The sequence below is a fragment of the Semicossyphus pulcher genome, unplaced genomic scaffold (genome assembly GCF_022749685.1).
Source record: "Semicossyphus pulcher isolate SPU_LCO1_2020_fin unplaced genomic scaffold, fSemPul1.0.p SCAF_11, whole genome shotgun sequence".
NCBI lineage: Eukaryota > Metazoa > Chordata > Actinopteri > Labriformes > Labridae > Semicossyphus > Semicossyphus pulcher.
In genome coordinates this window covers 27471022-27498924 of record NW_027211615.1, presented here as the reverse complement: position 1 = coordinate 27498924, position 27903 = coordinate 27471022, and the positions used below count along the sequence as shown (strand labels likewise).

At 42.1% G+C, this 27903-nt stretch overlaps 2 protein-coding genes across 2 annotated transcripts; both read left to right on the top strand.

Moving 5' to 3' along the window:
- The first annotated feature begins 707 nt into the window (after positions 1-707).
- On the top strand, positions 708-3496 carry LOC138611986 (collagen alpha-1(XII) chain-like). The gene is made up of 3 exons (XM_069685271.1): positions 708-801; positions 1075-1668; positions 2895-3496. The coding sequence occupies exons 1-3, from the start codon at positions 708-710 to the stop codon at positions 3494-3496; spliced, it is 1290 nt and encodes a 429-aa protein (XP_069541372.1).
- Positions 3497-13806: 10310 nt separating this feature from the next.
- LOC138585114 (uncharacterized) lies at positions 13807-18908 on the top strand. The gene is made up of 5 exons (XM_069657364.1): positions 13807-13884; positions 14125-14460; positions 15738-15839; positions 15930-15958; positions 16629-18908. The coding sequence occupies exons 1-5, from the start codon at positions 13824-13826 to the stop codon at positions 16701-16703; spliced, it is 603 nt and encodes a 200-aa protein (XP_069513465.1). The 5' UTR covers positions 13807-13823; the 3' UTR covers positions 16704-18908.
- Positions 18909-27903: the final 8995 nt, after the last annotated feature.

Below are 27903 nucleotides of genomic sequence, written 5' to 3'. Positions count from 1 at the left end.
TTTAGATACATCTTGCGATGCACCTGGACACATAATCAGTGATGTTACCTGGGGTCATTGGGTGTCTCGGGTCTTTCAACAACTATACACCCTCACCCAGGCGATCCAGCCGGGGTTGATCAGGCCCCAGCTTGTGTCCAGGTAGCACTACCCCACCCACGGCTCTCCTCTCCTGATCCACAGCCACCTTGAGGCTACTGCTGCTGCCTCTGTGGCCAACTTGATGGCCCTTCGCCTACCGGCCCCTGTGATCCCAAGCATGTTGTAGGCCCTGCAGAGGGACTGGCCTGCGAAACCCTCTACAACCCACCTCAATGGGTTTGCGCCTCCCTCGCCACCTGTTGTTCCTGCACTTATCCACAAGCTACTGTGTACTTTGCCCTCTTCCTCTCATTGGCCTCCTCTATGCAGTCTTTCCAGAGAACGGTGAGTTCTAACAGAATGACCTGCTCGGAGCCTTCAGAAATCAGCACCATGTCTCGCCTTAGCATTGTTGCGGCCACAGTTTCTGGAAACTTCAGATGTTTGCCCAGGTCAACTTTCAGTTCCCAATCTTGTGCTGTTGCTAGCAGGCCAGTGGAGGTGGTCCTGGCCGCTTGTTGTTTTTTCCCCAGCTCTGTTGAAAGCAAAGTCTTCTTCAGTGGGCGGAGGCCCTTGCAGTGGCTAATCCTACTGCTGATGTAGTCCGCTATGGCCTTGAGGACTTGATGGCGCCAACCATAGCGCCCATCGCCCAGGGCTTTCGGACAGCATCTGAGGATGTGCTCCAGTGTCCCTCTCTTCAGGCACAGGGGCAAGCTGGTGACTCCACTTTCCCAAGCAGAACAAGTTGGATAAGCTTGGTAGAACGTCATAGACAGCCTGGATTAGGAATTTTATTTGATGGGGCTCAGCTTTCCAGAGCTTGTTCCATAAGACTCTGCACTTCACTGCTTGCTCCCATCTTGTCCAGGCCCCCTGCTGCTGCATTCCAAACATCCTGCTAGCTCGCTCTTATCACTTCTTAACTATGTTGGGATATTAAAGATCACATTGTGAAGCCAGTCTATGACAACTTTTGTTTTTCCAAACTAGAATGTTCTCTTGGCATCGACTTTAAAGCCGACGTCGTCCTCCTGGTTGATGGGTCCTACAGCATCGGCCTGGCTAACTTTGCTAAAGTCAGAGCTTTCCTGGAAGTGCTCGTCAACTCCTTTGACATCGACCCAAGTAAGGTCCAGATCAGCTTGGTCCAGTACAGCAGGGACCCACACACTGAGTTTTACCTGAACACTCACCATGACCTGAACGCCCTGGTCAAGGCTGTGAGGACTTTTCCATACCGCGGTGGCTCCACCAACACCGGCAGGGCCTTGGTTCATGTGAGAGAAAAGATCTTTCAGGCTTTCAGAGGGGCGCGCCCCACTGTTCCCCGTGTCACTATCCTGATAACGGACGGGAGGTCATCCGATGAAATCAAGGATCCAGCCACCAAGCTGAGGAATTCGGATGTGGAGATCTTTGCTGTGGGTGTTAAGGATGCTGTTCAAACTGAGCTGGAGGCCATCGCAAGCACACCTGCAGAGACCCATGTGTATACCGTGGAAGACTTTGGTGCCTTTGACAGAATTTCCAAAGAACTCACACAGTCCATCAGTCTGAGGATCGAGCAAGAACTCTGCAAGAGACGTAAGTAATAGTTTACTTTCCTTTGATCCATCTACATTTGGTGTTATATGTCCCATTAAGTGTGGTAGTTTTAATGCTTCTGTCATAATAAGTGTATATGTCTTACCCTGTTTCACCTGTGTTACCCTTTGTTGGAAAACTTTGCTAAGTTGCATTATTGAGTACCCTAGCTTGGTTAAACCAGTGGCACAAGCTAGACTAGCACGTAAAATGATCTACCAACCAGTATATTATTATTATGTCACTATTCAAGCGATAACCAATTTTGAAAAAAACCTAAGGTTTTCTGTAGACAAAATGGCATCATAAAGCAATCATCATCAAACATGTTTAAAGTTGTTACCATTTTCTCAATATCTGATAACAATTATGTCTTCAAAGGGGCTAGATATTATGACTCTGTTCCTTTACCAGAGACGTTTAGAAGACTAATGGCGTGAAACTCATTAAGGATACAAAATCCATCCATCCATCCATTATGTAAACCACTTATCCTCTTCAGGGTCGCGGGTGGGCTGGAGCCTATCCCAGCTGTCATTGGGCGAAAGGCGGGGTACACCCTCGACTGGTTGCCAGTCAATCACAGGGCTGACACACAGAGACAGACAACCTTTCGCACTCACACCCACACCTATGGGCAATTTAGAGTCATCAATTAACCTTAAAAGCATTTCTTTGGACTGTGGGAGGAAGCCGGAGACCCCGGAGAGAAACCACGCATGCACGGGGAGAACATACATAGTCCACACAGAAAGTCCAACTTTGCCCAAGCCAGGGTTTGAACCAGTGAGCTTCTCGCTGTGAGGCAACAGCGATAACCCCTGCACCACTATGCAGCCCAGGCTACAAAATGCGACGCAAAATTTAGATCCCTTATAACGCAAACATGTACAGTCTTTGGTATGGCTCGTTTTTACTGTAAGCTGTGTCCCAATTCAGGGCCTGCATCCTTCGTATTTGAACGCTGATTGCATCACAGCGGCGCATCGAAGTCTGTCCCATTTTGCAGCCTACAAATTCATCCTCCTTTTCCATCTGGTGTATTCTTCGTGGCCCCATGTTTCCCAAAATTCATCGCCCACCAATTCAAACGAGATGGCGAACTCTTAAACAGCCGAGGAACACACTTTAAAAGTGAAAGATTTTGTTATCATTTCTTAATTATGTTGGGATATTAAAAATCACGTTGTGAAGCCAGTCTATAACAATTTTTGTTTTTCAACTAGAATGTTTTCTTGGCATTGACGTTCAAGCCGACGTCGTCCTCCTGGTTGATGGGTCCTCCAGCATCGGCCGGGTTAACTTTGCTAATGTCAAAGCTTTCCTGGAAGTGCTCGTCAACTCCTTTGACATCGACCCAAGTAAGGTCCAGATCAGCTTGATCCAGTACAGCAGGGACCCACACACTGAGTTTTACCTGAACACTCACCATGACCTGAACGCCCTGGTCAAGGCTGTGAGGACTTTTCCACAACGCGGTGGCGACACCAACACCGGCAGGGCCTTGGCTTATGTGAGAGAGGAGATCTTTCAGGTGGTCAGAGGGGCACGCCCTAATGTTCCCCGTGTCCTTATCCTTATCACGGATGGGGAGTCATCCGACCACTTCCAGGATCCAGCCACCAAGCTGAGGAATTCTGGTGTGGAGATCTTTGCTGTGGGTGTTAAGAATGCTGTACGAACTGAGCTGGAGGCCATCGCAAACACACCTGCAGAGACCCATGTGTATACCATGGAAGATTTTGATGCCTTAAAAAGAATTTCCAAAGAACTCACACAGTCCATCGGTCTGAGGATCGAGCAAGAACTCTGCAAGAGATGTAAGTAATAGCTCACATTTACCCTCTATGCTGATGACAGTGTTTTGTTCACTTTCCTTTGATCGATCTGTATTTGGTGTTATTTGTCCCATTAAGTGGAAGACTAATGGCATGAAACATTCAACAAATCACTGATAACCCAAACATGTACAGTCTTTTGTATGGCTAGTTTTTACTGTAGGCTGTGTCCCAATTCAAGGCCTGCATCCTTCGAAGGGCGTATTTGAAGGCCAATCGCGTCACAGCGCATCGAAGGCTCTCACATTTCGAAGGCTCCTTCAGATACAGCCGACAAATACGCCCTCCTTCTCCCAGGCCCAAAGGATCTATCTGGTGCATCTTTCGTGGCCCCAAGTATCCCAAGATTCATTGCCCACCAATTCAAACAAGATGGCGAACTCTTAAACAGACGAGGAATACATGCTAAATGTAAAAGTTTGTGGTTTCAACTCAATCGAACAGCTTGCGATGCAAATGGTAAAAATAACGAAAGAGGCTTTGAAACTTTCTTAAACTTCTTCTTAATTTTCTTAAAAATAATAGGTTAAGTTACGTGACATTAGTTATGATAGCTAGTTAGCCAGCTAGCTACCTGTTGTTAGGCGACAGGAGCGTCTTTGACGGAAATCCTCCGTGGACCAGTCTCATTTCAGTTCGGCCTTAGCTTTCAATGCAGGCTACGAATGATGCATCCTCCATAGACCGTGTCCTTCAAAGGATGCAGCCCCCGATTTGAGACACAGCTTGTGAACGTCAACAAGAGAGGAGTTTCCTTTTCTTCTTCTTCTAATGTTATTTAACTAGCTTAAAGGTGCATTACTGCCACCAACTGGATTGAAGTGGAACAAGCGGAGCTGATTTAGGGATAGTAGTGAAGTTTGTGCAAAATGCCCAAATCAACCTGTCTCTTTGTTTTGATATTTATTGATATTGAAACCACATTTTATTAATTAGTCACTGCAGCAGTCAAATGTAACTGTACCACCATTCACTGGGAGGACAATACAGAGTCGTACCCACAGTCTTCCATATGCACACAATTACTTTCACTTTTCCAAGTGTGTCTTTTTCAACCAAACCCTCCTCTTTGCTTCAATGTGTACGCATGTCCACCTTTTGATCTTTCAAGGGCAGAGAGAGTTCCTGCGTGCGGAAACATTAGAACTAGGTCAAATGTGGTTGCAGGGACTTCTTAGCATTAGTTGAAGCACCAGATGACTCTGGTATTACGGCATGAGGACAATCCAGACTGCCGGGTGTGTTTTCCGTCACGTGTGTGTAAACAAAACTGTTTCATATTTGTTGCAGACCTTGTCTCCGTGCAGAATTTAAGAGTATCTGAAGAGACCATAGACAGCTTCAGAGTATCATGGCAGCCAGCTCCAGGAGCCGTCAGTCGCTACCGTTTGACCTACGAACCTGTTGGGAACCAGAGCAAAAGCATGGAGACGACTACTGTTGGAGCGGAGACGACGATTGTGCTGCAGGAGCTTCTTCCAAAAACTGGGAACCAGAGCACAAGCATGGAGACGACTACTGTCGGAGCGGAGACGACGATTGTGCTGCAGGAGCTTCTTCCTAAAACTACCTACAGGGTCACCGTTATTCCTGAATACAGGGCCGGCTCTGGAGTGCCACAGCAGACCAATGGCACCACCAAAGAAGGTACACAAAGCTTTGCATTACACTCTTTGAAATACGAAGACAGCATTATTTAGCACCCGACATTTCTGCTTTCAGATCTGCAATAAGAAAAATTGCACAACTTCTTTTTATCATAATTTGGTCCGACCAGAACTCACAGGTCAAATTAGTGTTTAAAGTCAAAGCGTTTAACCAATTTCAACGGAGTAAATATCAATAATCTGTTTAGAATCACATAAAAATATGCTTCTCATATCCTCTTGATCATGGCCTGACTTTCTTTTAAGCAGGTGATTGTTGTTTGTAAATCCATACCATCCGTTCAAACAGCATTACATTATTGTCTCCAAGAAGTATTTCTTCTGACTTAAGTGCTAACAAGCTTTGAATTATAATGTGGACACAACATGGCCACGACAAAGCTATTACGATTGTCCAATTCCATATAAATGCACGGTTACACTACCTTATTGAGTCCAAATATTATGGGGAAAAACAGATCTAACATTCAAAATATAATTACGCTAAATGAAACAAGCATAGAAAACACAATGGAGCTAACAAAATCAATGAAATTTAAGATTGCGCTAACCAGGGGACCTTCAAAGAAAGGTCACCTCAACTGTCTTTGTGACCTTTGAGAAGTATAAGAATTACATGTACAGATCAAGATATGACTCACTGCAGTGTGAAGTGACTGTCAATAAGAAAGTGCAGCTGTTTCCCTTCAGACTTCCCTCAGGTGAGAAACCAGATGGGAATATTTTCCCTGTTTTAAATCACAGAAGAAAAATATGAAAAAAAAGACCTCAAATATTTGTCTTTGTTATGGATTTGGAGTATGAATATAAGATGACAACACAAGTTTAGAACTGAACAGTTTGTTGAGTTGTGGTCGTCTGTTTCAGGTGAAGACACAAACTCAACGATGAAACCCCCACCAGCAACAAGGACTGAAGTGATGAGCACAACTGAGAGCAGCCGAACAGCAGGTAATGACAGCGTCTGAAATACAACACAACCTTTTCTACAAACTAAAGAGGGAACTGAACTTACAACAAAGCAGCTCTTTTAACTGTTCACAGAAAATCACCAAATAAATGTTCCACTAAATAAAATGTTGTTGCCTTTACTTCCTTTTGCTTTGTTGACTGTGATGAGGCTGAAAGCTCTGCTAAGAACCAGGAAGTGGACCTATAGTCCTTGAGTGTCTTACTGTAAAGCTTTCTGTATCTCTAACAATTATTTGAATGTTAGTATTTTAAAAAGGGATTTTTACTGAGATTTATCTTGACATAAGATTAAAGTGATGCACGCTTTACTCGTAGTTCACTTCAAATGAAACATGTTTTTCTCCTCTTTTTCAGTAAGAACAGAAACTACAGCTGAAATATTTGATATGTTTTCATTGTGTTTGCAGCCTGGTGGAGGTTCATCGCTGTGTCTGTGGGTTTATCAGCGCTCATAATAACCGTTGTGACAGTGAACATATGGACACAAACTAAAGGTGAGAACATTCACAGGTGAAACTGATGAACAAAAAGTTTTTCTCAGCCTGTTGTTTCTCTGCAGGAGCTCAAATCGACTCTTTCTCTCGTCTTTTCAGGGAGAAAAACACGGAGGGATGAAAACATGGTGAGTGTTTAAAACAAAGTAATGTAAACAAAGTGCAAAATATTCATTATTGTATACAGTATATGTTACATGATATAAATGTCGTATTGTTTGACTAATTTAAACAAAATGTTAAGTTTAATTCCTGAAATGCACCTTGAATCCACCTTCTGCTGCAGGATAATCCAGATTGTTTGGATCAAAGTTTATCCCAATCCTACTCTAAAGTTTCACACGTCACATCCTGAAAGGATGACATGATCCAATCTGATTTTAAGAATCCTTTTCCTCCTTTGAACAACCCATTTTTAAGATTTCATCCTGTCAAAAAGCCAAAATTAGATCAGGTGACTTTTGATTTGAAACTGGGCCCTAGATATGAGAGAAGAGGGGTCAGGGTTGGACAGCTGTCTGTGTGTGTGTGTTTCAGAGTGTTGCTTTGATTGTGTTGTGTTGTGTTTCACAGGTGGGTGATGATCATGATGGTGATGATACAGTGAACTATGAAAACATCAGACCCTCTGCAGAGAACTGACCAACGCGTCTGCCTCTGTCAGCCTCCACCCATCAACAACAGAGCTCATAATGTTTAACATCAGCGGGTTAAGACTTTAAACTCATATTATTTCAGCCTGATGTATTTTCCTTCATCATTTGTAAAAACTTTTCTGCAGTCAGTTCAGAAAACAGCAGCTTGATTTAAAACCTCAATTTACAGGAAAAAGCTTTTAACTCTGATTTCACTTCCTGAAATTTGCTTCCAAAATCGTTTCGTCCCGACTTTAAGAAGAACTTGTCGATGTTGAAGGTGAAGCAGCTCGATGGTGGTTTCATGTCTCTGTTTCAGAAGTAGCTCATTTACATTAACCAGCATATAGCATTTTGTGTTACATATTTGTTGTGTTTATTTAGACTGAAGACAAGTGAATTTCTCTCTTTGTGTTTCTCGCTCGAGTGTGACTGCAGGATCGTCTTCCAGATACGTCCTAAAACCAAATAATGTGTCAGAGCTCAAAACATGAACGCACACAGCTCCGTGAATTTTCCTTCTGCAGGAACTTTGTCTGGATTAACTTTAGAGGCACTTTCAGATACTTGAGGTGAACCAGAGCCCAGTTTGATGACCTGTGGACCTCTGTCCCTGGTGAAGGGCAGTTTCATAATAGTGTCAGTATCAATAAATCATCTCTGTATATAGCCAGGCCCACTCAGTGACTTTGTATGTGATCATGCTGAGCAACAAATGCCTTTAGTCGGTGCACACCATCAGGAGTCCAACACGTGTTTGGCTTTTGTGCTTGTTGAGTTTTAGAGTCTCTCACAGTTTTGTGTTTATTATGTGTGATAATTCAATAATCTGTAAATAAAGAACTTTTTATTATCCTACACTGTTTTATTATTGCTCGATGTACTATCATTGGTGTGGCCACCCCTGGCGCCACAAAATCTTAAACTATGATAGGCCATCGTCCTTATGTTAGTAGTTAACGTAGTCTGCTGTCCAACCCTGATGCTATTTATTCATGTGCACACACATGCTTAATGCCACCCCTGCATAAGTCAGTGCCCCAGTTGGGCCACCCCAGTCATAGAAGTGTGGACACGCCCCTGTTAGTTGAACGGTGGAGAACTAACTGTGTTTTTAGTCAAACCCTTTTCCTTTAAAACAACATGAGCAGACCTGCAGCTTCTTATTGTTCAGCAGCACTTAAACACAGTTCAGTCAGGACGCTCATCAGTGTTTTAACTGCTGCTACATGTTGTTAAAGTGACCCGAAACATTCAAAGGCTTAAAGTGGTTTATCCAGAGCTCTGCTGATGTTGTAACTACTTATCTCACTTAATAAACGCTTCCTGTTCAGTTCTCAGAAACAACCAACAGACCTCAGAACATTAAAATATCATCATAACTGACAATCTTCACATGATCAACTTCCTCAGCCCTCTCTCTTCTTCTTAGGGGTGAAAAATCTGCTTGTCACAAATGTCACTGTGGGAACTTCAGACTCATTTTGAATATCAATAAATAAATAAAACACTGTTTTTTTGTTTGGATATCTATAAGACACTCAGAAATATAAAAGACAAAAAAGTCACAGGAAGTGACATGATACTACTAACAGGAAGTAGATGCAGTATCTGTAAAAAAGGACTACTGGAGGAACTCCAGTTGTGAGCGTGACAACAAGAGAAAGAAGAACACAGAGACCAAGAACCACGATGTCCGAGTTCAAATGGATTCAAACTTCTTTCTTTCTTATAGCAGCGCTGCTTCAGTTTCCAGGTAAGAAAACATTCGTCACATTTATTAATGTAACAATACAAATAACTTTAGTCATGTAATCAAAGGACCTTTATAATCTACAGTTTATTTAACCCTTTTAATCCCATGGGTCACAATAGTGACCGTAAGAAACCTTTTCAGTTAAAAGGTCCTAAAGATGTTACTGAATGATGTATCTATGTATTAAAGAGAGGAAGATGTTTGTTTCAAAGCTTGGACAAAAATAGTTATTAAAGTATCTTAATATGAACATAAGACAACAATTTTTGGTACACATCCTCTTTAAGGTGTCTAGTATTGATGTATGTATTTACAATCACTCAACTTTGTTCAGTGTGGTCACAGCATGAATAAACATGTTCTTGTTCTACCTAACTTTTACTATGTTCTTCCTTTTAGTTTAACTTTCAATTATCTGTCTGTCTATATGTCTGTATGTGTTTGTTTATATGTCTGTCTTTAAGTCTATATGTATGTGTGTGTGTGTGTGTTTATATGTATGTATGTATGTGTGTGTGTGTTTATATGTATGTATGTATGTATGTATGTATGTGTGTATGTATGTATGTATGTATGTATACATATATATGCATGTATGTGTGTATGTGTGTATGTATGTATTTATGTATACATATATATGCATGTATGTGTGTATGTGTGCATGCATGTATGTATGTTTACATATATATGCATGTGCTGTACATATATGCATGTATACATATATATGTATGTGTGTATGTATGTATGAGAGACAATTGTCACACGACAAACATAACAGACATTTCATCATTTCAGTTTGATTATTTAAATTTTCTCTCATTTAATTTTCAGCTAGAACAGAAACTCTGCTCCTCACTGTCAAAGTTGGAGCTGAAGTCACTCTGCCCTGTGAAAATGCCATAAAAGATCACAAGAACTGCAGAAGAACAACCTGGCTCTTCAGTCACTCAGGAAGAACTCAAGTGTTGTTTGAACATGGAACGATTCGCAGAAGAGCTGAATCAGACAGACTGAGTGTTACAGAGGACTGTTCTCTGGTCATAGAGAATGCCACAGGAAGGGATGCAGGTCGTTATAACTGTCAACAGTACAGACCTGGAGGACAACATGGGGAAGTTAGTATAGTTCATCTGTCTCTTTTTACCGGTGAGTATTTATATCATCATGTTTTCATCTCAGAAACATTACATTAATTATGATTATTGTGATGAAATTCCTCAAATAATTATCTCGTTGATGGATTTGGAGTATGAATATAAGATGACAACACAAGTTTAGAGCTGAACAGTTTGTTGAGTTGTGGTCGTCTGTTTCAGGTGAACACACAAAGTCAACGATGAAACCCCCACCAGCAACAAGGACTGAAGTGATGAGCACAACTGAGAGCAGCCGAACAGCAGGTAATGACAGCGTCTGAAATACAACATAACTTTAGAGGAAAGAGGAAACTAACCTTTTCAGAGAATTAAAGATTTTTATCATTCGGTCATAAAACTAACAAGAAAGCAGATCTTTTAACTGTTCACAGAAAATCACCAAATAAATGTTTAACTACACGACCAGTCAAAAGTTTGGACACATTTTCCCATTCACTCGTATGAGAAAATGTGTCCAAACTTTTGACTGGTAGTGTAAATAAAATGTTGTTGCCTTTACTTCCTTTTGCTTTGTTGACTGTGATGAGGCTGAAAGCTCTGCTAAGAACCAGGAAGTGGACCTATAGTCCTTGAGTGTCTTACTGTAAAGCTTTCTGTATCTCTGACGTGAGATTAAAGTGATGCACGCTTTACTCGTAGTTCACTTCAAATGAAACATGTTTTTCTCCTCTTTTTCAGTAAGAACAGAAACTACAGCTGAAATATTTGATATGTTTTCATTGTGTTTGCAGCCTGGTGGAGGTTCATCGCTGTGTCTGTGGGTTTATCAGCGCTCATAATAACTGTTGTGACAGTGAACATATGGACACAAACTAAAGGTAAGGCAAAATATTCATTATTGTATACAGTATATGTTACATGATATAAATGTTGTATTGTTTGACTAATTTAAACAAAATGTTAAGTTTAATTCCTGAAATGCACCTTGAATCCACCTTCTGCTGCAGGATAATCCAGATTGTTTGGATCAAAGTTTATCCCAATCCTACTCTAAAGTTTCACACGTCACATCCTGAAAGGATGACATGATACAATCTGATTTTAAGAATCCTTTTCCTCCTTTGAACAACCCATTTTTAAGATTTCATCCTGTCAAAAAGCCAAAATTAGATCAGGTGACTTTTGATTTGAAACTGGGCCCTAGATATGAGAGAAGAGGGGTCAGGGTTGGACAGCTGTCTGTGTGTGTGTGTTTCAGAGTGTTGCTTTGATTGTGTTGTGTTTCACAGGTGGGTGATGATCATGATGGTGATGATACAGTGAACTATGAAAACATCAGACCCTCTGCAGAGAACTGACCAACGCGTCTGCCTCTGTCAGCCTCCACCCATCAACAACAGAGCTCATAATGTTTAACATCAGCAGGTTAAGACTTTAAACTCATGTTATTTCAGCCTGATGTATTTTCCTTCATCATTTGTAAAAACTTTTCTGCAGTCAGTTCAGAAAACAGCAGCTTGATTTAAAACCTCAATTTACAGGAAAAAGCTTTTAACTCTGATTTCACTTCCTGAACTTTGCTTCCAAAATCGTTTCGTCCCGACTTTAAGAAGAACTTGTCGATGTTGAAGGTGAAGCAGCTCGATGGTAGTTTCATGTCTCTGTTTCAGAAATATATATTACATATATACACAATATATGTGATAATTCAATAATCTGTAAATAAAGAACTTTTTGTTATCCTACACTGTTTTATTATTACTCCATGTACTATCGTTATAATGGAAGGTGGATATTCTTGATGGATTACTGAACACAGGGGCCCAAAGGGTCAAAGGCCTCTGATTGAAATGACTCCATCTAGAAATTACAAAGACACAAAACTGCTATAAAAATTGTGTCTTTCAGTTTGTGTGTTTGGCTTTTATCTCAGGAGCTGGGAGGTCTTTTACATGTCTCTGTCCAGGAGTCACATCTCATACTATGAATGTCTTTCCTGCACAAGAACTAAATCCTCCCTCCTCTGGTCCACAGCCAGTAGTAAACCTTCACTCTGTTGTGTTTAACAGCGAATGTGTTAAAATACAGACAGAAATGCACCTTAAATGACCTCAAATGCTCAGATATATTATAACTGAGGCTGCTTTTTCAAGTTCTGGATGCACATGACCACCTACTCTCAGTAAAATGAATGTGACGCATCTTAAAAGGCCGACTGTACTTCTCTGCAGTCAGAGGGTTAAAGGGGTTTCATCACAGCTCTGCTGATGTACCCACATTATCACAGAAATACTTCCCCTTCAGTTCTCTGCAACAACCAACAGACCTCTGACCACTAAAGTACCATCTTGTCTCTGTTCTTTCACAGAATGGACATCCAGAGTTACATTCTGGAGGACGAGGAGTTTTTCTTTCAGTCTTTTTTATGTGTGCTGCAAACATCATCGTGAAACTGTTAAACACTCATTAACACTATAAAGAAACAAGTTGCATGACGGCCAACTTCACTGGCTCCCGGTACAATAACGCATGCAATACAAAAACCTCCTCCTCACATACAAAGCTCTCCACCATCTAGTCCCTTCGTACCTCGGCGACCTCCTCCAAGATCACAGCCTCTCCCGCACCCTCCGCTCAGCCTCTGCTGGACTATTAACCATCCCCACATCACGCCTCAGCACCATGGGTGCCCGAGCCTTCAGCTGCTCGGCACCCAGACTATGGAACTCCCTCCCCCCACACATAAGACAGTCAGACTCCATCACAACATTCAAATCCAAACTCAAAACCCACCTGTTCAAACGGTGACACTGTGCACTACACTTGTTTTAGGTTGTTGTCTGGTTTTAATAATGTTTGATGTTTTATTGTATGCTTTTATTTCCTGTAAGGTGAACTTGGGTGACCTGAAAGGCGCCATCAAATAAAATGTATTATTATAATTATTATTAAATACATGTGACGCATGTTAAAAGGCCGACTGTACTTCTCTGCAGTCAGAGGGTTAAAGGGGTTTCATCAGAGCTCTGCTGATGTACCCACATTCTCACAGAAATACTTCCCCTTCAGTTCTCTGCAACAACCAGCAGACCTCAGACACTATAAAGAAACAAGTTGCATGACTGCAAACATTCATCAAAACTGACAATGTTCACACATGTGGTCTTCTTCGTCTTCTTTGGTTGTGAAATACTTGGTTGTCACAATGCACCGTGGGACTGGACACAGTGTGAACCTCAGACTCATTTTGAACATTAATATATAAAGTTTTCTTGTCCCTGCTTCAGATTGTCTCAGAAACATGAACACAAAATATGTGTTTGCTCTGTAATCAGTGACTTTGTCTTCTTTAAACGCTGATTACAGTTTCACACGATCGTCGTCAATCTGCTGCGAACTCTGACCTCTTTACTGATCAATGCTTCTCATTGTTCTGTTCAACAGCTCAGAGTAACTGTCAGACACTGTGGATGAAAAAACAATTACATTAATCAAATGAAGAAGAAGAATTGTAACAGAGTTTTGGGCCGTTTGGACATCTATGATTCAGATTTATGCAAACATAAAAACAGACTAAAAGTCAGTATGAGGAAGTGACATCAGACTAACCACAGGAAGTGGATGCAGCCTCTCTCTAAAAGAGGAGTGCTGTAGGAACTCAGACAGTTGCAGCGTGAGAACAGAAGAAGAATCACGATGTCTGAGTTCAAATGGATTCAAACTTCTTTATTTCTTTTCGCGCTGCTTCAGTTTCCAGGTAAGAACAGATTTATCTTCTTAATTAATGAAACACACAATGCAAATAATGACTTTATTCATATTGGAGGTGTTTTATGATCTACATTTTTATTCAACTGAAAGACAAAAAACTGTTTTCAAAATAGTAATTTGAGTCTCTTTGAAACTAAAGTGTGAGAAATGATTGTCACACTACAAACATAACAGACATTTGATCATTTCAGTTTGATTATTTTAATTTTCTCTCTTTTCTCAACAGCAGCAGCTGAAACAGAATTTATCCCCCTCACTGTCAGAGCTGGAGGTCAAGTCACTTTGTCTTGTGAAAATGTGATAAAAGATCAAGAGAACTGTAGAAGTACAGCTTGGCTCTTCGGTGGTTCAGGAGGAAATGCAGCAGAAGCATTGTTTGAAAATGGAAAGATTCACAGAGACAGTGAAGCTAAAAAAGACAGACTGAGTGTTACAGCAAACTGTTCTCTGGTCATAAAGAAGGTCACAGAGGAGGATGTTGGTTCTTACACCTGCAGACAATTCAGCGAATCAGGAGGACAAATAGGAGAAGACACTGGTGTTTATCTGTCTGTTACAAGGCGTGAGTATTTACATCTTAATGTTTCAGCTAACTCGGGGACGCACAGCAGCGCTTCTACTCATAAAGAAAAAGCAGTGTGTTTGCAGATACAGTGAAAAAACGTTGTTTAAGGGACAGACTGCAAGCTTCTGTTTCCCTCGTCTCCTTAAATCATGATACTGCTTTCTAGTTGTTACCGATCTGCTGAGAAGTGCAGGAAGACATCGACAAGCTCACCGCTTTCTCCATACACACCTGCGACCGACACAAAGTTCTCCAAAAGGCACGCTCATTCTGATGCACGCTCTCTCTAATACACACGGATACAGACACACTCACACACACGCAACTAAGAGGTACATTTATCACCATACTCAAACATAACTACCTGTGGCACCGACAATCATGCCCACAGATATTTATACACTGTTCAGAGTCAGTTACCCAGTGACGCACGCAGGAGACAATACAGCCATGTGATCCAGCAGCAACAATAAGTAAATAAACATGTAAAGCCGACCTTTCTTTGCTGCTATGCTGTGCCTCGTGCGTAAATGTACACAGTGTGCCTCTTTTCATTTTCGTTTATCGGGCAGTGGGATCGCTTCAGTGGCTTTAACATCAATCCCTGCTTCGACATGTATCGTACCGTAACCTCTGTTTTTTCTGCGTGTTCAAGGACACAGTGAAAAAAAATGAGAAGAAGAGAGACTGCCATGTAAATAGCAACACACCTGTGTGCAGGTGCACCTGGCTCTTAAAGGGAATGACAGCCGACAGTCTGATTGGTTTGATTCATGTTATGCCGAAAACACACCTATGAATAATACAAGGACTTAAGCCAACCTCTTTGTGCCTCTTGGTTTGCACCCTGATTGTGCGCCATGTAACTGGCAAAAGTGTGTCAGACGCCCTCAATCACTTAGCGCCATGCGCTTTAGACTGTGCACCTTCTGCCGTCTAAATAAGGCCCTCTGATTCTCAGAGCAGACTCAAAAGGGGACATGCTCCCCTGTGCTGCAGAGAAAGTTACATCTCTGTGCTCTGGTTCTTTTCAGCCGTATTCAAAACAGCCATTATACATTCAAGTGAAAATTCACCTCTTTCTGTGCACGAGAGGATCACCAGAGTCAGCAGGATTCATCCTCACAGGATCATCATTGACTGTGCACCACTTTAATCCATCCAACATGTTGAGATGTTTCAGTCTTGATAAAAGAGGTCGACATTGATTGACATATTTTTGTGCTCCTCATTTCTTGCTGTTGACTTTCCTCTTCATCATTTCTGTTCAACAGTTTGTAGAGATCGTTCTGGTCTGGACATCATCATGTTGGTTCTGCGTGTGGCTGAACTCCTCCTCATTACTGTGGTGACTGTTCTTCTCTTCAGAGCTCGAGGTGAGAAAGTTCAGACCAACATTTGTTTCCACTGATCACCACCACCTGTATGTTTAGAGCTGAAATGTTTCTCTGTGCTTTATTTTCCAGGGAACCAGGGAGCACGTGACGACGACAAGGTGAGTTAGAAATAAAACCTGATGTGAACTGGGGAGGGTGATGTGGCAGTGGCCGTATTTACATAGTGGCCATTGTCTTCTAACATCTTTGTCAGGGCGGGAAGCTTGAAAGCTCTTATAACGTTGTGTTCCAGGTTTCCAAAAGTAATAAATGTATGAAACGGATTGATTACTTGTTGATTGATCAACAACTGAATAGGCATTCGTTTGTGAAACCCCAGAGGGACATTGGGCCATAATTTAACCAAGAAGAACAGATTTGATAACTTATCTTGTACAGCTGGCTACGACACAACAGCTAACATTAGCATTCAACCAATTCTGAGCTAATACTGCCGTTAGCTAGTTTACATTACTATTAGCATGCTAACATCACTGATAGTCAAAATTGTAAACCCATCTTGATGTGTTGTGTAACACTTCCTAACGCTGATGTTAGCAAGGAAGTGGTTGAATGCTAACGTTAGCTGTTTTCTACGAGGAGCCGACGAGTTATCAAATGTTGAAATATGGCGCCATGTCCCTCTGGTTTTCACTAAGCCTCTCCATTGTGTCTTTAGTTACTGTAATCTGTACACAGTGGAATAACAGTGATTCATTATTCCTTTTTAAATATTCAGTTTATTAAATTCAACATTTGTTACTTCTATTTTAACTGTTTTGTCCACAGGTGCATCATGATGGAGATGACGGAGTCAACTATGAAGATGTTGGCGAACCTTCTGCTTCAGTCAGACTTCACTGATCAACAACCTCCATGCTAACATCAACTCTCCAGACAGGCCACTGCTTTAAACATTTACAGCATTACTGCTCATAAAAAACATGAATACTGATTTCATTTTGAGGTTTTAAAGGAGAGGATTCTGAAATGTAAAGTTGAAATTGTACTCAAAGTCTTACCTGCAGCCAGATGTTACAGCCTTGATTTCAGTTTAATGAGCTTGCTGTACGATTAAGATTGTTTTGTCTTTCACTTTTAACTTGCGATTAACTTGGGCTGGGTTGCACCAACAAGGTTTAATTTTTAACCCGATTAAATCATGGTTTAACTCTAAATTATGTTGCACAAACTTTAAAACTAAGGCAACAACCAAATCATTCGCTGTCATTAACCTAACAGTTATTTTGGAAACCGACAGAAGGCCCGCCTCTCCATTCATCCGATTGGACAATGAGAAAAAACGGCAATGACGTCGGGCGCTTTTCTGCTTTGAGTTGAAGTTTTTTCAACTTGAGGCGCTCGTAGCGTTTCTTTAAAAACTCGAGCCACTCAGCAACACTAAAGCAGCGTGCTAAAAGCGTCCCTCTCATTGAAAACAACAACAAAAAAGCCGCCCAGCTGCTAAAAGGCAGCTGGGGTCCGTTTCACAAAGCAGTTTTATTGAAAACTCTGAGTCTGTTAACCCTGAAATGAGGGAAACTCTGAGTTTTCCATTTCACCGAGGGAGGTAACTTAAGCTCTCGGTCAGTTACCGTAGTAACAAACTCTATGAACCTAACCTGGTCGCAAGCAGGTTTTCTTCAGGACACTCAGGGTTTCGCTCCGTCTCCTCCCTCTAGAATATAAAACCCTCATTCGACTTCCTCATTCATTCAGCCCGTCTCGCGCGTGTGTTTAAGCGGTTACCGAATTAAAAGAAGAAACGTTGCGTCTCTGTGCTGCTCTGACCGCTTTGCAAAAGTCTTTTATAATTATGATTAAAAAAAATCAAAAGACAAATCTGTGTCAAAGTCATCATTTTTAGATTTTTCCACCACCACTGCCGAGAGCACTCAAATAAGACGTTTAAGAAGTTATTGGACATTTTTTATTTATTTAAACTAACACATTCAGTTTAATCAACATAAATTATAATGTATGTGAAGTCAGCATCATGTGAGGGATAAAGCTAATGCACATTAAAACAGCCACTGAATGATATTTCATTAGTTTAATATTTAAAATATGATTGAAGTGCTTCCATGTATGTTTTTTTCTCCCGCTGCATTGCTCCTAAATTAATATACATTTTAGCTTCCGGTCGTGATGAAGTATTAAATAAACAGACCAGTTCAAACTGACGCGTTCACTCGAGCCGCTTCTCTCTCTTTTGCAGCTGCAGCCGTGTTACTTTATGTTTCTAAAAACATGCTCGTATTCGCTGAACGTCCGCGTGAGGATTTCGAGCTCCACTGGTGTGACGTAGGAGGACCTCTTTTTGTGTACCGTTGCCATGGTGAATCGTGGTGTCGGGGCTCCATTAATGCTGACTTTTTATTGTCAACGTGCACGCACTTAACTCTGGGTGAACCTACTCAGAGTTGATTGAACTAACTCTGATTAGCTGTCCCGGAACCGAAAACTCAGAGTTTCCTATTTCAGAGTAGATCAACTCAGAGTTCAGGGTTAGACTCAGAGTTTGTTGAACCTTCTTTGTGAAACGGACCCCTGCTCTGTCTGATCGGGCCCTTAGGGTACAAAAGGCTCAAGGAATGGCAAGATGTATGGAGAGTGGGGTTTTAGCTAAATGTTAGAGGGTTAAACAGTCGATCCTTGCAAGCTCAGTTTCAGTTGATTCCACAGTTTGTGTGCGTCCATAAGTGCTAATTTGTGTATTGTAAAGACTTGGTAATTTATACTGTAATATCATAAATTAACCAGCTGTTTATGAAGCAATTTACAAGCTAGTTGTATGCAGTATTTATCCATCTCATATGTAGCCTATTGAGAAGCATTTCTGTTGTACATTATAGTCTTTAAGATCTGTTTAGCACTGTTTATTTCCTGTAATTGTAGAGAGGTGTTAGTTCATCTTGTGAGGCCTATGTTAATTGTAGAGATAGCATAGCCTAGGATGCTAACGAGGATGTCTTTTGTTTCTCCTTCACTCAGAACCACATTCGCACCTCGTAGTAAACAGAAAAGTGCCTGTGCATCTGTGTACCTGTAATTTAAGTTCACAATAAACTCTCAAAGGATATCCCTGCCTCTCGTGTTCCCACTAGACACCCCATATCGCTGCCTAGAGTTCCTAACGACAAGAGCTTCATTACACTTAGAATGAGCTCTTTTTATCTCTCTGTTTGCAGTTACCTCTTTACATTTCATCTCTTTCATTTGATATTGTTGTTAAATATATTTGATTGGACGTGTTTGTGTTTTACTTAAATGCTTTTCAGTCTTCAGAGACAGTAAAAGTCTTCTCTTCTTTGTGTTAGGCCGGGAGCCAGGCCGAGCCCAATTACTTTCTATCAGTCTACACCTTGGGCCATCACAGGACAATAATGACCACTCCCAACTCGGGGCTGTTTGGTCTCGTTTGGGACCCAAAAAAACCTTTTTTGAAAGATGCTTTTGGCTAAATGATGTCAATGCACATATGAAAGTACTACTGTTTCATAAATAGTCTGGCAGTCATGAAGTTTGGCGGAGAAAATACTTGGTCCTCAAAAAGACCAAGGAATGACTGTCCGATTGATCTCACATGTATGTAAAAAACTCTTCCTAAGTTCATAAGTAGGGCTGGGTTTAAAAAAATTATTTTTCCTATTCAAATTGATTCACATTTGAATGACCCAATATCGATTAATAAATCCTGAGATCGATCTTTAAAAATATGTGTAGAAACGTGTATTATCACTCACGTTTCTGAGCACTCCTGAACGCAGCATGACTCGGCACATCCCCCCCAAAACATGGCAGTGAGGGAGACATGCCCGGACTTGTTTACTGCAGCTGCTACGGAGACATCAGTGATCGCCGACGGACTCTTTTTATCATGTGTGCGTCTATGAATATGTAAGTTAGTTTTGCACCGATGTTCATGTTAGACTCTGTTAGCGTCAGCTTTGGCTGCGAGTATATTTTTCAGCATATTGTGATACAATATACCTTTCCCCATAACTCTTAGTCTCATGTGGTTTTGTTCTTCATGCTGTGAGATCTCGTGGCCAAATCTCGTGCAAGATGAAGCCCAGTTTGTTTAATCAAAACCATGAGGCAGACTAAAAAAATTAAGACCAGACGCCGAAACGATCGCTGCAGGGCGAGAGCCGGCCGCGGAGGTGTGAACGACACAATCGGTTAACATGGGCGCCGAAAGGAAACTGGCTCGCTTCTCGGCACTTCGCGGCGCTTCAGCGTCCGGTGTGTCCCCGGCGTCAGAACCCAACTGGGTGTCACAGTTCTGCTTTATTGCCCTGTCCCATTAGTTTTCCACTCAACCCTTCCCCGCTCCACTCTGCCACGACCACGTCGCCAACTCACTCAGTTCACCTGGGCACACAGCTGATTCTGTCAGTAATCAATATATATGCCTCTCCTGCTCTCACACTCATTGCTAGATTGTCCTTTGCCGCACATGCAAGACTTTCCAGCACTCACACTCCTGATTCCCCGTTGTCGACCCTGTTTGTCTCTGACCTACCAGCCCTGTCATACTCTCAGAAATCAACTCAGCCTTCTGTCCCCGACCAGTTCTGCCTTTGCGTTCCTCACTGCTGTATGAGTCTGTTTACCTGTGGATGACTGTGGCCTCAAGATTCATCCCGTGTCACCACACTTGTCCCTGCGTATGCCTCCTGTGTGATCCTACCTGCCGGCTCCCCAAATCTCTGCCTGGCCCCGACTTACCTTCTGCCTGCTCGGCTTATTTTGATCACTTACCTGGTTCTAGACCCGCTGCTTCTTTGACCACGCCTCCTGCTCGCTGCTCCAGAGTACTGTTGACTTACATGAACTGTTGTGATTGTGTGTGAGCCACCACTTCATCACACTCATCTATCTTCTTGTTTCGGCTAACCCAGCTCTCCCAATACAGAGACTCTGACGGCTTCAGCCTTTTATTGAACTGTTTAATTAACTGCCTTTTATTCCTTTACTTGCAGCATCTAAATAAAGTTATCTACATACGACCCCTGCCTTAAAGTGTGCATTTGGGTCCAGACCCCACCCGTTATAATAGGATACCCAATTTTGTCCTTAGTTTCCATGAAGGCCCCACACAAGCTGGGTGAGATTGGTGTTCGCCATATGAGGAGAATTTCTCACGACGGACCCTGTACCCATGGATGCTCCTTTAAATGCTGCGCCCATCTAGAATCAGGTTTGTTGCCAAGTATAGGTTTAAAATGAACACAGAAGTAGAGTAAATAGAGCTAGTAAACAGTTGTACTCCTACTGCCAGGGAAGATAAAAATACACAATAAAGAATACAAAGATAAACAATATCATACAAAATACACTGCTCAAAAAAATTAAGGGAACACATAAATCAAACATCAGATCTTGATGAACGTATAATTCAAGTGGAAAATCTTAACTGATGTACATTGTATAATTGAGAACAAGATGATGTAACAACGGTCGATGGAAACCAAAATCATCAGCCCATTGAGGGTTGGATTCAAAATTACACCCAAAATCAGAGTAAAAAACTGAAATCACAGGCTGATCCAACTTGCGTGAATGTCATCATGGCAACTCATGATGTGACTCAGTAGTGTGTATGGCCCCCACATGCTCGCATGCGCTCCCGACAATGTCTGGGCATGCTCCTGATGAGTCGGCGGATGGTGTCCTGGGGGATCTCCTCCCAGACCTGGATCAGGGCATCAATGAGCTCCTGGACAGTCTGTGGCGGTACTTGGCGGCGTCTGATGCACCGATACATGATGTCCCATAGGTGCTCAGTTGGATTTAGGTCAGGGGAACGAGAGGGCCAGTCAGTGGCATCAATGCCTTCGTCATCCAGGAACTGCCTACACACTCTGGCCACATGAGGCCGGGCATTGTCCTGCACCAGGAGGAACCCAGGGCTCACTGCACCACCATAAGGTCTCACAATTGCTTGGAGGATTTCATCCAGGTACCTAACAGCAGTCAGGGTACCATTGGCTATGACCTGGAGGTCTGTGCGGCACCTCCAAGGAAATGCCTCCCCAGACCATCACTGACCCACCGCCAAACCGGTCATGCTGGATGATGTTACAGGCAGCATAACTTTAACACAGCCTCTCCAGACTCTTTCATGTCTGTCACATGTGCTCAGTGTGAACCTCTTCTCATCTGTGAAGGGAACGGGGCGCCAATGGCGGACCTGCCAATTCTGGTGTTCTCTGGCGAATGCTAATGGAGCTGCACGGTGCTGGGCTGTGAGCACAGGTCCCATTGGAGGACGTCAGGCCCTCATGCCACCCTCATGGAGTCTGTTTCTGACAGTTTGGTCAGAAACATGCAAGCCAGTAGCCTGCTGAGGTCATTTGCAGTGCTCTGGCAGTGCTCCTCCTGTTCCTCCTCGCACAAAGTAGCAAATATCGGTCCTGCTGCTGGGTTGATGCCCTTCTATGGCCCTGTCCAGCTCTCCTTGTGTAACAACCGGTCTCCTGGTACCTCCTCCATGCTCTTCAGACTGTGCTGGGAGAAACAGCAAACCTTCTTGCGACCGCACGTATGGATGTGCCACCCTGGAGGAGCTGGACTACATGTGCAACCTGATTGGGCTGCAGGTACTGCCTCATGCTACCAGTAGCGACAAGGACACTAGCAAGAATCAGTCAGAAAGTATCAGGAGAGAGCAACTGTCTGTGGCCACCACATGCAAAACCATTCCCTTTTTGGGGGTTGTCTTGCTTTTGCCTCTCCATTGCACCTGTTGTCTCTTTAATTTGCACCATAGCAGGTGATATTGATTCACAATCACTTGTGCTTCCTAAATGGACAGATTCATATATCCCTGAAGTTTAACTGACTTGGTGTTATAATGTGACGATTAAGTGTTCCCTTAATTCTTTTGAGCAGTGTATGTACAATAGGTATAATTGAAGAGCTGGACAGTGTATAAAGATGATCTTATCTTCAGTTGAAGCCCACCTATCCAGGTGAATCCAATGTAAGCCCCACATGAAGGTGTTACTGGGAACTACGACCTGCCAAGAGAGAGAGCGAGAGAGTGCAACTGAAAACGGCAGAGAGGGAGAGAGACGGACACTCTGCTCCTCTGCGTTTCCTCACACACACAGAACTTCTTCAAAAGCTACCTGAGCCACCAGGTGACGCACACACCTTTATTGTGTATTGGAGTTGATGCTTTTTACTAGACAAGTGTTTGGTCAGGGGGAGGATCTCCCTTCACTGTAGCAATACTACACTGTTGAAAAGAGGAGCAAAGTGTGTATTTAAGTCTGCAGCTTCTTACTGTTTATCAGAAGTTAAACACAGTTCAGTCAGGACGCTCATCAGTGTTTTAACTGCTGCTACATGTTGTTAAAGTGACCCGAAACATTCAAAGGGTTAAAGTTGTTTTTAGCTCTGCTGATGTTGTAGCCACATTCTCACAGAAACACTTCCTGTTCAGTTCTCAGAAACAACCAACAGACCTCAGACCACTAAAATATCATCTTCTCCCTGTTCTTTCACATGATGGACATCCAGAGTTACATTCTGCAGGACGAGGAGTTTGACTCGTCACTTGTTTGTTCATATTAGCCGTCAAACGTCACCATGAATCCTGTTTTCGAATGAACTCTATGTAATGGAAAAAAAGTGCATTGCTGCAAACATCAATCTCAACTGACATTCTTCACACGTTCAACTTCCTCAGCCCTCTTTGTCTTCTTTGGTGGTTAAGGCGTTGTCACAAATGAACTGTGGGACTGGACACAGTGTGAACCTCAGACTCATTTTGAACATTAATATATAAAGTTTTCTTGTCCCTGCTTCAGATTGTCTCAGAAACATGAACACAAAATATGTGTTTGCTCTGTAATCAGTGACTTTGTCTTTTTTAAACGCTGATTACAGTTTCACACGATCGTCCTCAATCTGCTGCGAACTCTGACCTCTTTACTGATCAATGCTTCTCATCGTTCTGTTCAACAGCTCAGAGTAACTGTCAGACACTGTGGATGAAAAAACAATTACATTAATCAAATGAAGAAGAAGAATTGTAACAGAGTTTTGGGCCGTTTGGACATCTATGATTCAGAGATAAGCAAACATAAAAACAGACTAAAAGTCACTTTGAGGAAGTGACATCAGACTAACCACAGGAAGTGGATGCAGCCTCTCTCTAAAAGAGGAGTGCTGTAGGAACTCAGACAGTTGCAGCGTGAGAACAGTAGAAGAAAGAACCACGATGTCTGAGTTCAAATGGATTCAAACTTCTTTATTTCTTTTCACGCTGCTTCAGTTTCCAGGTAAGAACAGATTTATCTTCTTAATTAATGAAACACACAATGCAAATAATGACTTTATTTAACTGTTTACTAACTGTTTTTAAAATAGTAATTTGAGTCTCTTGGAAACTAAAGTATGAAAAATGATTGTCACACTACAAACATAACAGACATTTGATCATTTCAGTTTGATTATTTTAATTTTCTCTCTTTTCTCAACAGCAGCAGCTGAAACAGAAACTTTGTTCCTCACTGTCAGAGCTGGAGGTCAAGTCACTTTGTCTTGTGAAAATGTGATAAAAGATCAAGAGAACTGTAGAAGTACAGTTTGGCTCTTCAGTGGTTCAGGAGGAAATGCAGCAGAAATGTTGTTTGAACATGGAAAGATTCACAGAGACAGTGAAGCTAAAAAAGACAGACTGAGTGTTACAGCAAACTGTTCTGTTCTGGTCATAAAGAAGGTCACAGAGGAGGATGCTGGTTCTTACACCTGCAGACACTTCAGCGAATCAGGAGAACAAATAGGAGAAGACACTCGTGTTTCTCTGTCTGTTACAAGGCGTGAGTATTTACATCTTAATGTTTCAGCTCAGACTGACTTGTTTGAACAATTAATTGAAATTTTATTATGAAACGTATTTTTTTCATTTGAATTTAAAAATCACAACACAAGTTTTGTATCTAACTGTTTACGTTGTGGTCGTCTGCTTTAGGTGAAGACACAAGACCAACAATAAAACCATCAACAACAACAAGACCAAGACTAACTAGACCACCACCACCAACAAGACTAACATCAGAAAGCAGCTTCAACGCATCAACAGAGCATCATGTCGGTGAGTCAACATCTTTATAAACCTGTTTCTATAAATTGTCACCGAGCAAACACATGCAGGCAAAATAAGTTCTTACAGCATTCTGCTTCATGTTGTTTAGTTAATGAATGGTGACTGCTTTAAAATGCTCCACACGGCTGCCTTTGAAAATTCTGTATTCTGAAATAATAAAAAATATGTTTTAAGGTTTAACTTCAGTTTTAACACTGTGGTGGTCAGGCAAACGGGTGGCACGTTGCTATCTAGAGGACGCAGAAAGCAACTGCGCCTTAGACTAACAAAAACCTGGTCTAAAGTCTATGGTGCAATCTGTGTTTGCTATTTAGAGGGTGCATTATGGACATAAATCAGAGAGTTCACAACCCGAGTCTGCTTCTCACTCACACAGGGACGCACAGCAGCGCTTCTACTCATAAGGAAAAAGCAGTGTGTTTGCAGATACAGTAAAAAAACATTCAAGGGACAGACGGCAAGCTTCTGTTTCCCTCGTCTCCTTAAATCATGATACTGCTTTCTAGTTGTTACCGATCTGCTGAGAAGTGCAGGAAGACATAGAAAAGCTCACCGCTGCCTCCACACACACCTGCCTCACCTCAGGGAGATTCCTGCTCGAGCCACGCACGAGCCAAAAACTCCTGCGACCAACACAAAGCTCTCCATAAGGCACGCTCATTCTGCTGCATGCCCTCTCTAATACACACGGATACAGACACACTCACACACACGCAACTAAGAGGTAAATTTATTACCATACTCAAACATAACTACCTGTGGCACCAACAATCATGCCCACAGATATTTATACACTGTTCAGAGTCAGTTACCCAGTGACGCACGCGGGAGACAATACAGCCATGTGATCCAGCAGCAACAATGAGTAAATAAACAAGCCGACCTTTCTTTGCTGCTATGCTGTGCCTCGTGCGTAAATGTACACAGTGTGCCTCTTTTCATTTTCGTTTATCGGGCAGTGGGATCGCTTCAGTGGCTTTAACATCAATCCCTGCTTCGACATGTATCGTACAGTAACCTCGTTTTTTTCTGCGTGTTCAAGGACACAGTGGAAAAAAATGAGAAGAAGAAGAAAGACTTCCATGTAAATAGCAACACACCTGTGTGCAGGCGCACCTGGCTCTTAAAGGGAATGACAGCCGACAGTCTGATTGGTTTGATTCATGTTATGCCGAAAACACGCCTATGAATAATACAAGGACTTAAGCCAACCTCTTTGTGCCTCTTGGTTTGCACAATGATTGTGCGCCATGTAACTGGCAAAAGTGCGCCAGACGCCCTCAATCACTTAGCGCCATGCGCTTTAGACTGTGCACCTTCTGCCGTCCAAATAAGGCCCTCTGATTCTCAGAGCAGACTCAAAAGGGGACATGCTCCCCTGTGCTGCAGAGAAAGTTACATCTCTGTGCTCTGGTTCTTTTCAGCCGTATTCAAAACAGCCATTATACATTCAAGTGAAAATTCACCTCTTTCTATGCATGAGAGGATCACCAGAGTCAGCAGGATTCATCCTCACAGGATCATCATTGACTGTGCACCACTTTAATCCATCCAACATGTTGAGATGTTTCAGTCTTGATAAAAGAGGTCGACAATGATTGACATATTTTTGTGCTCCTGATTTCTTGCTGATGACTTTCCTCTTCGTCATTTCTGTTCCACAGTTTGTAGAGATCGTTCTGTTCTGGACATCATCATGTTGGTTCTGCGTGTGGCTGAACTCCTCCTCATTACTGTGGTGACTGTTCTTCTCTTCAGAGCTCGAGGTGAGAAAGTTCAGACCAACATTTGTTTCCACTGATCACCACCACCTGTACGTTTAGAGCTGAAATGTTTCTCTGTGCTTTATTTTCCAGGGAACCAGAGAGCACGTGACGACGACACGGTGAGTTAGAAATAAAACCTGATGTGAACTGGGGAGGGTGATGTGGCAGTGGCCGTATTGACATGGTGGCCATTGTCTTCTAACATCTTTGTCAGGGCGGGAAGCTTGAAAGCTCTTATAACGTTGTGTTCCAGGTTTCCAAAAGTAATAAATGTATGAAACGGATTGATTACTTGTTGATTGATCAACAACTGAATAGGCATTAGTTTGTGAAACCCCAGAGGGACATTGGGCCATAATTTAACCTAGAAGAACAGATTTGATAACTTATCTTGTACAGCTGGCTACGACACAACAGCTAACATTAGCATTCAACCAATTCTGAGCTAATACTGCCGTTAGCTAGTTTACATTACTATTAGCATGCTAACATCACTGATAGTCAAAATTGTAAACCCATCTTGATGTGTTGTGTAACACTTCCTAACACTGATGTTAGCAAGGAAGTGGTTGAATGCTAACGTTAGCTGTTTTCTACGAGGAGCCGACGAGTTATCAAATGTTGTGTTTCCTTGAAATATGGCGCCATGTCCCTCTGGTTTTCACTAAGCCTCTCCATTGTGTCTTTAGTTACTGTCATCTGTACACGGTGGAATAACAGTGATTGATTATTCCTTTTTAAATATTCAGTTTATTAAATTCAACATTTGTTACTTCTATTTTAACTGTTTTGTCCACAGGCGCTTCATGATGGAGATGACAGCACAGTCAACTATGAAGATGTTGGCGAACCTTCTGCTTCAGTCAGACTTCACTGATCAACAGCCTCCATGCTAACATCAACTCTCCAGACAGGCCACTGCTTTAAACATTTACAGCATTACTGCTCATAAAAAAACATAAATACTGATTTCATTTTGAGGTTTTAAAGGAGAGGATTCTGAAATGTACAGTTCAAATTGTAGTCAAAGTCTTACCTGCAGCCAGATGTTACAGCCTTGATTTTAGTTTAATGAGCTTGCTGTACGATTAAGATTGTTTTGTCTTTCACTTTTAACTTGTGATTAACTTGGGCTGGGTTGCACAAACAATGTTTAATTTTTAACCTGATTAAA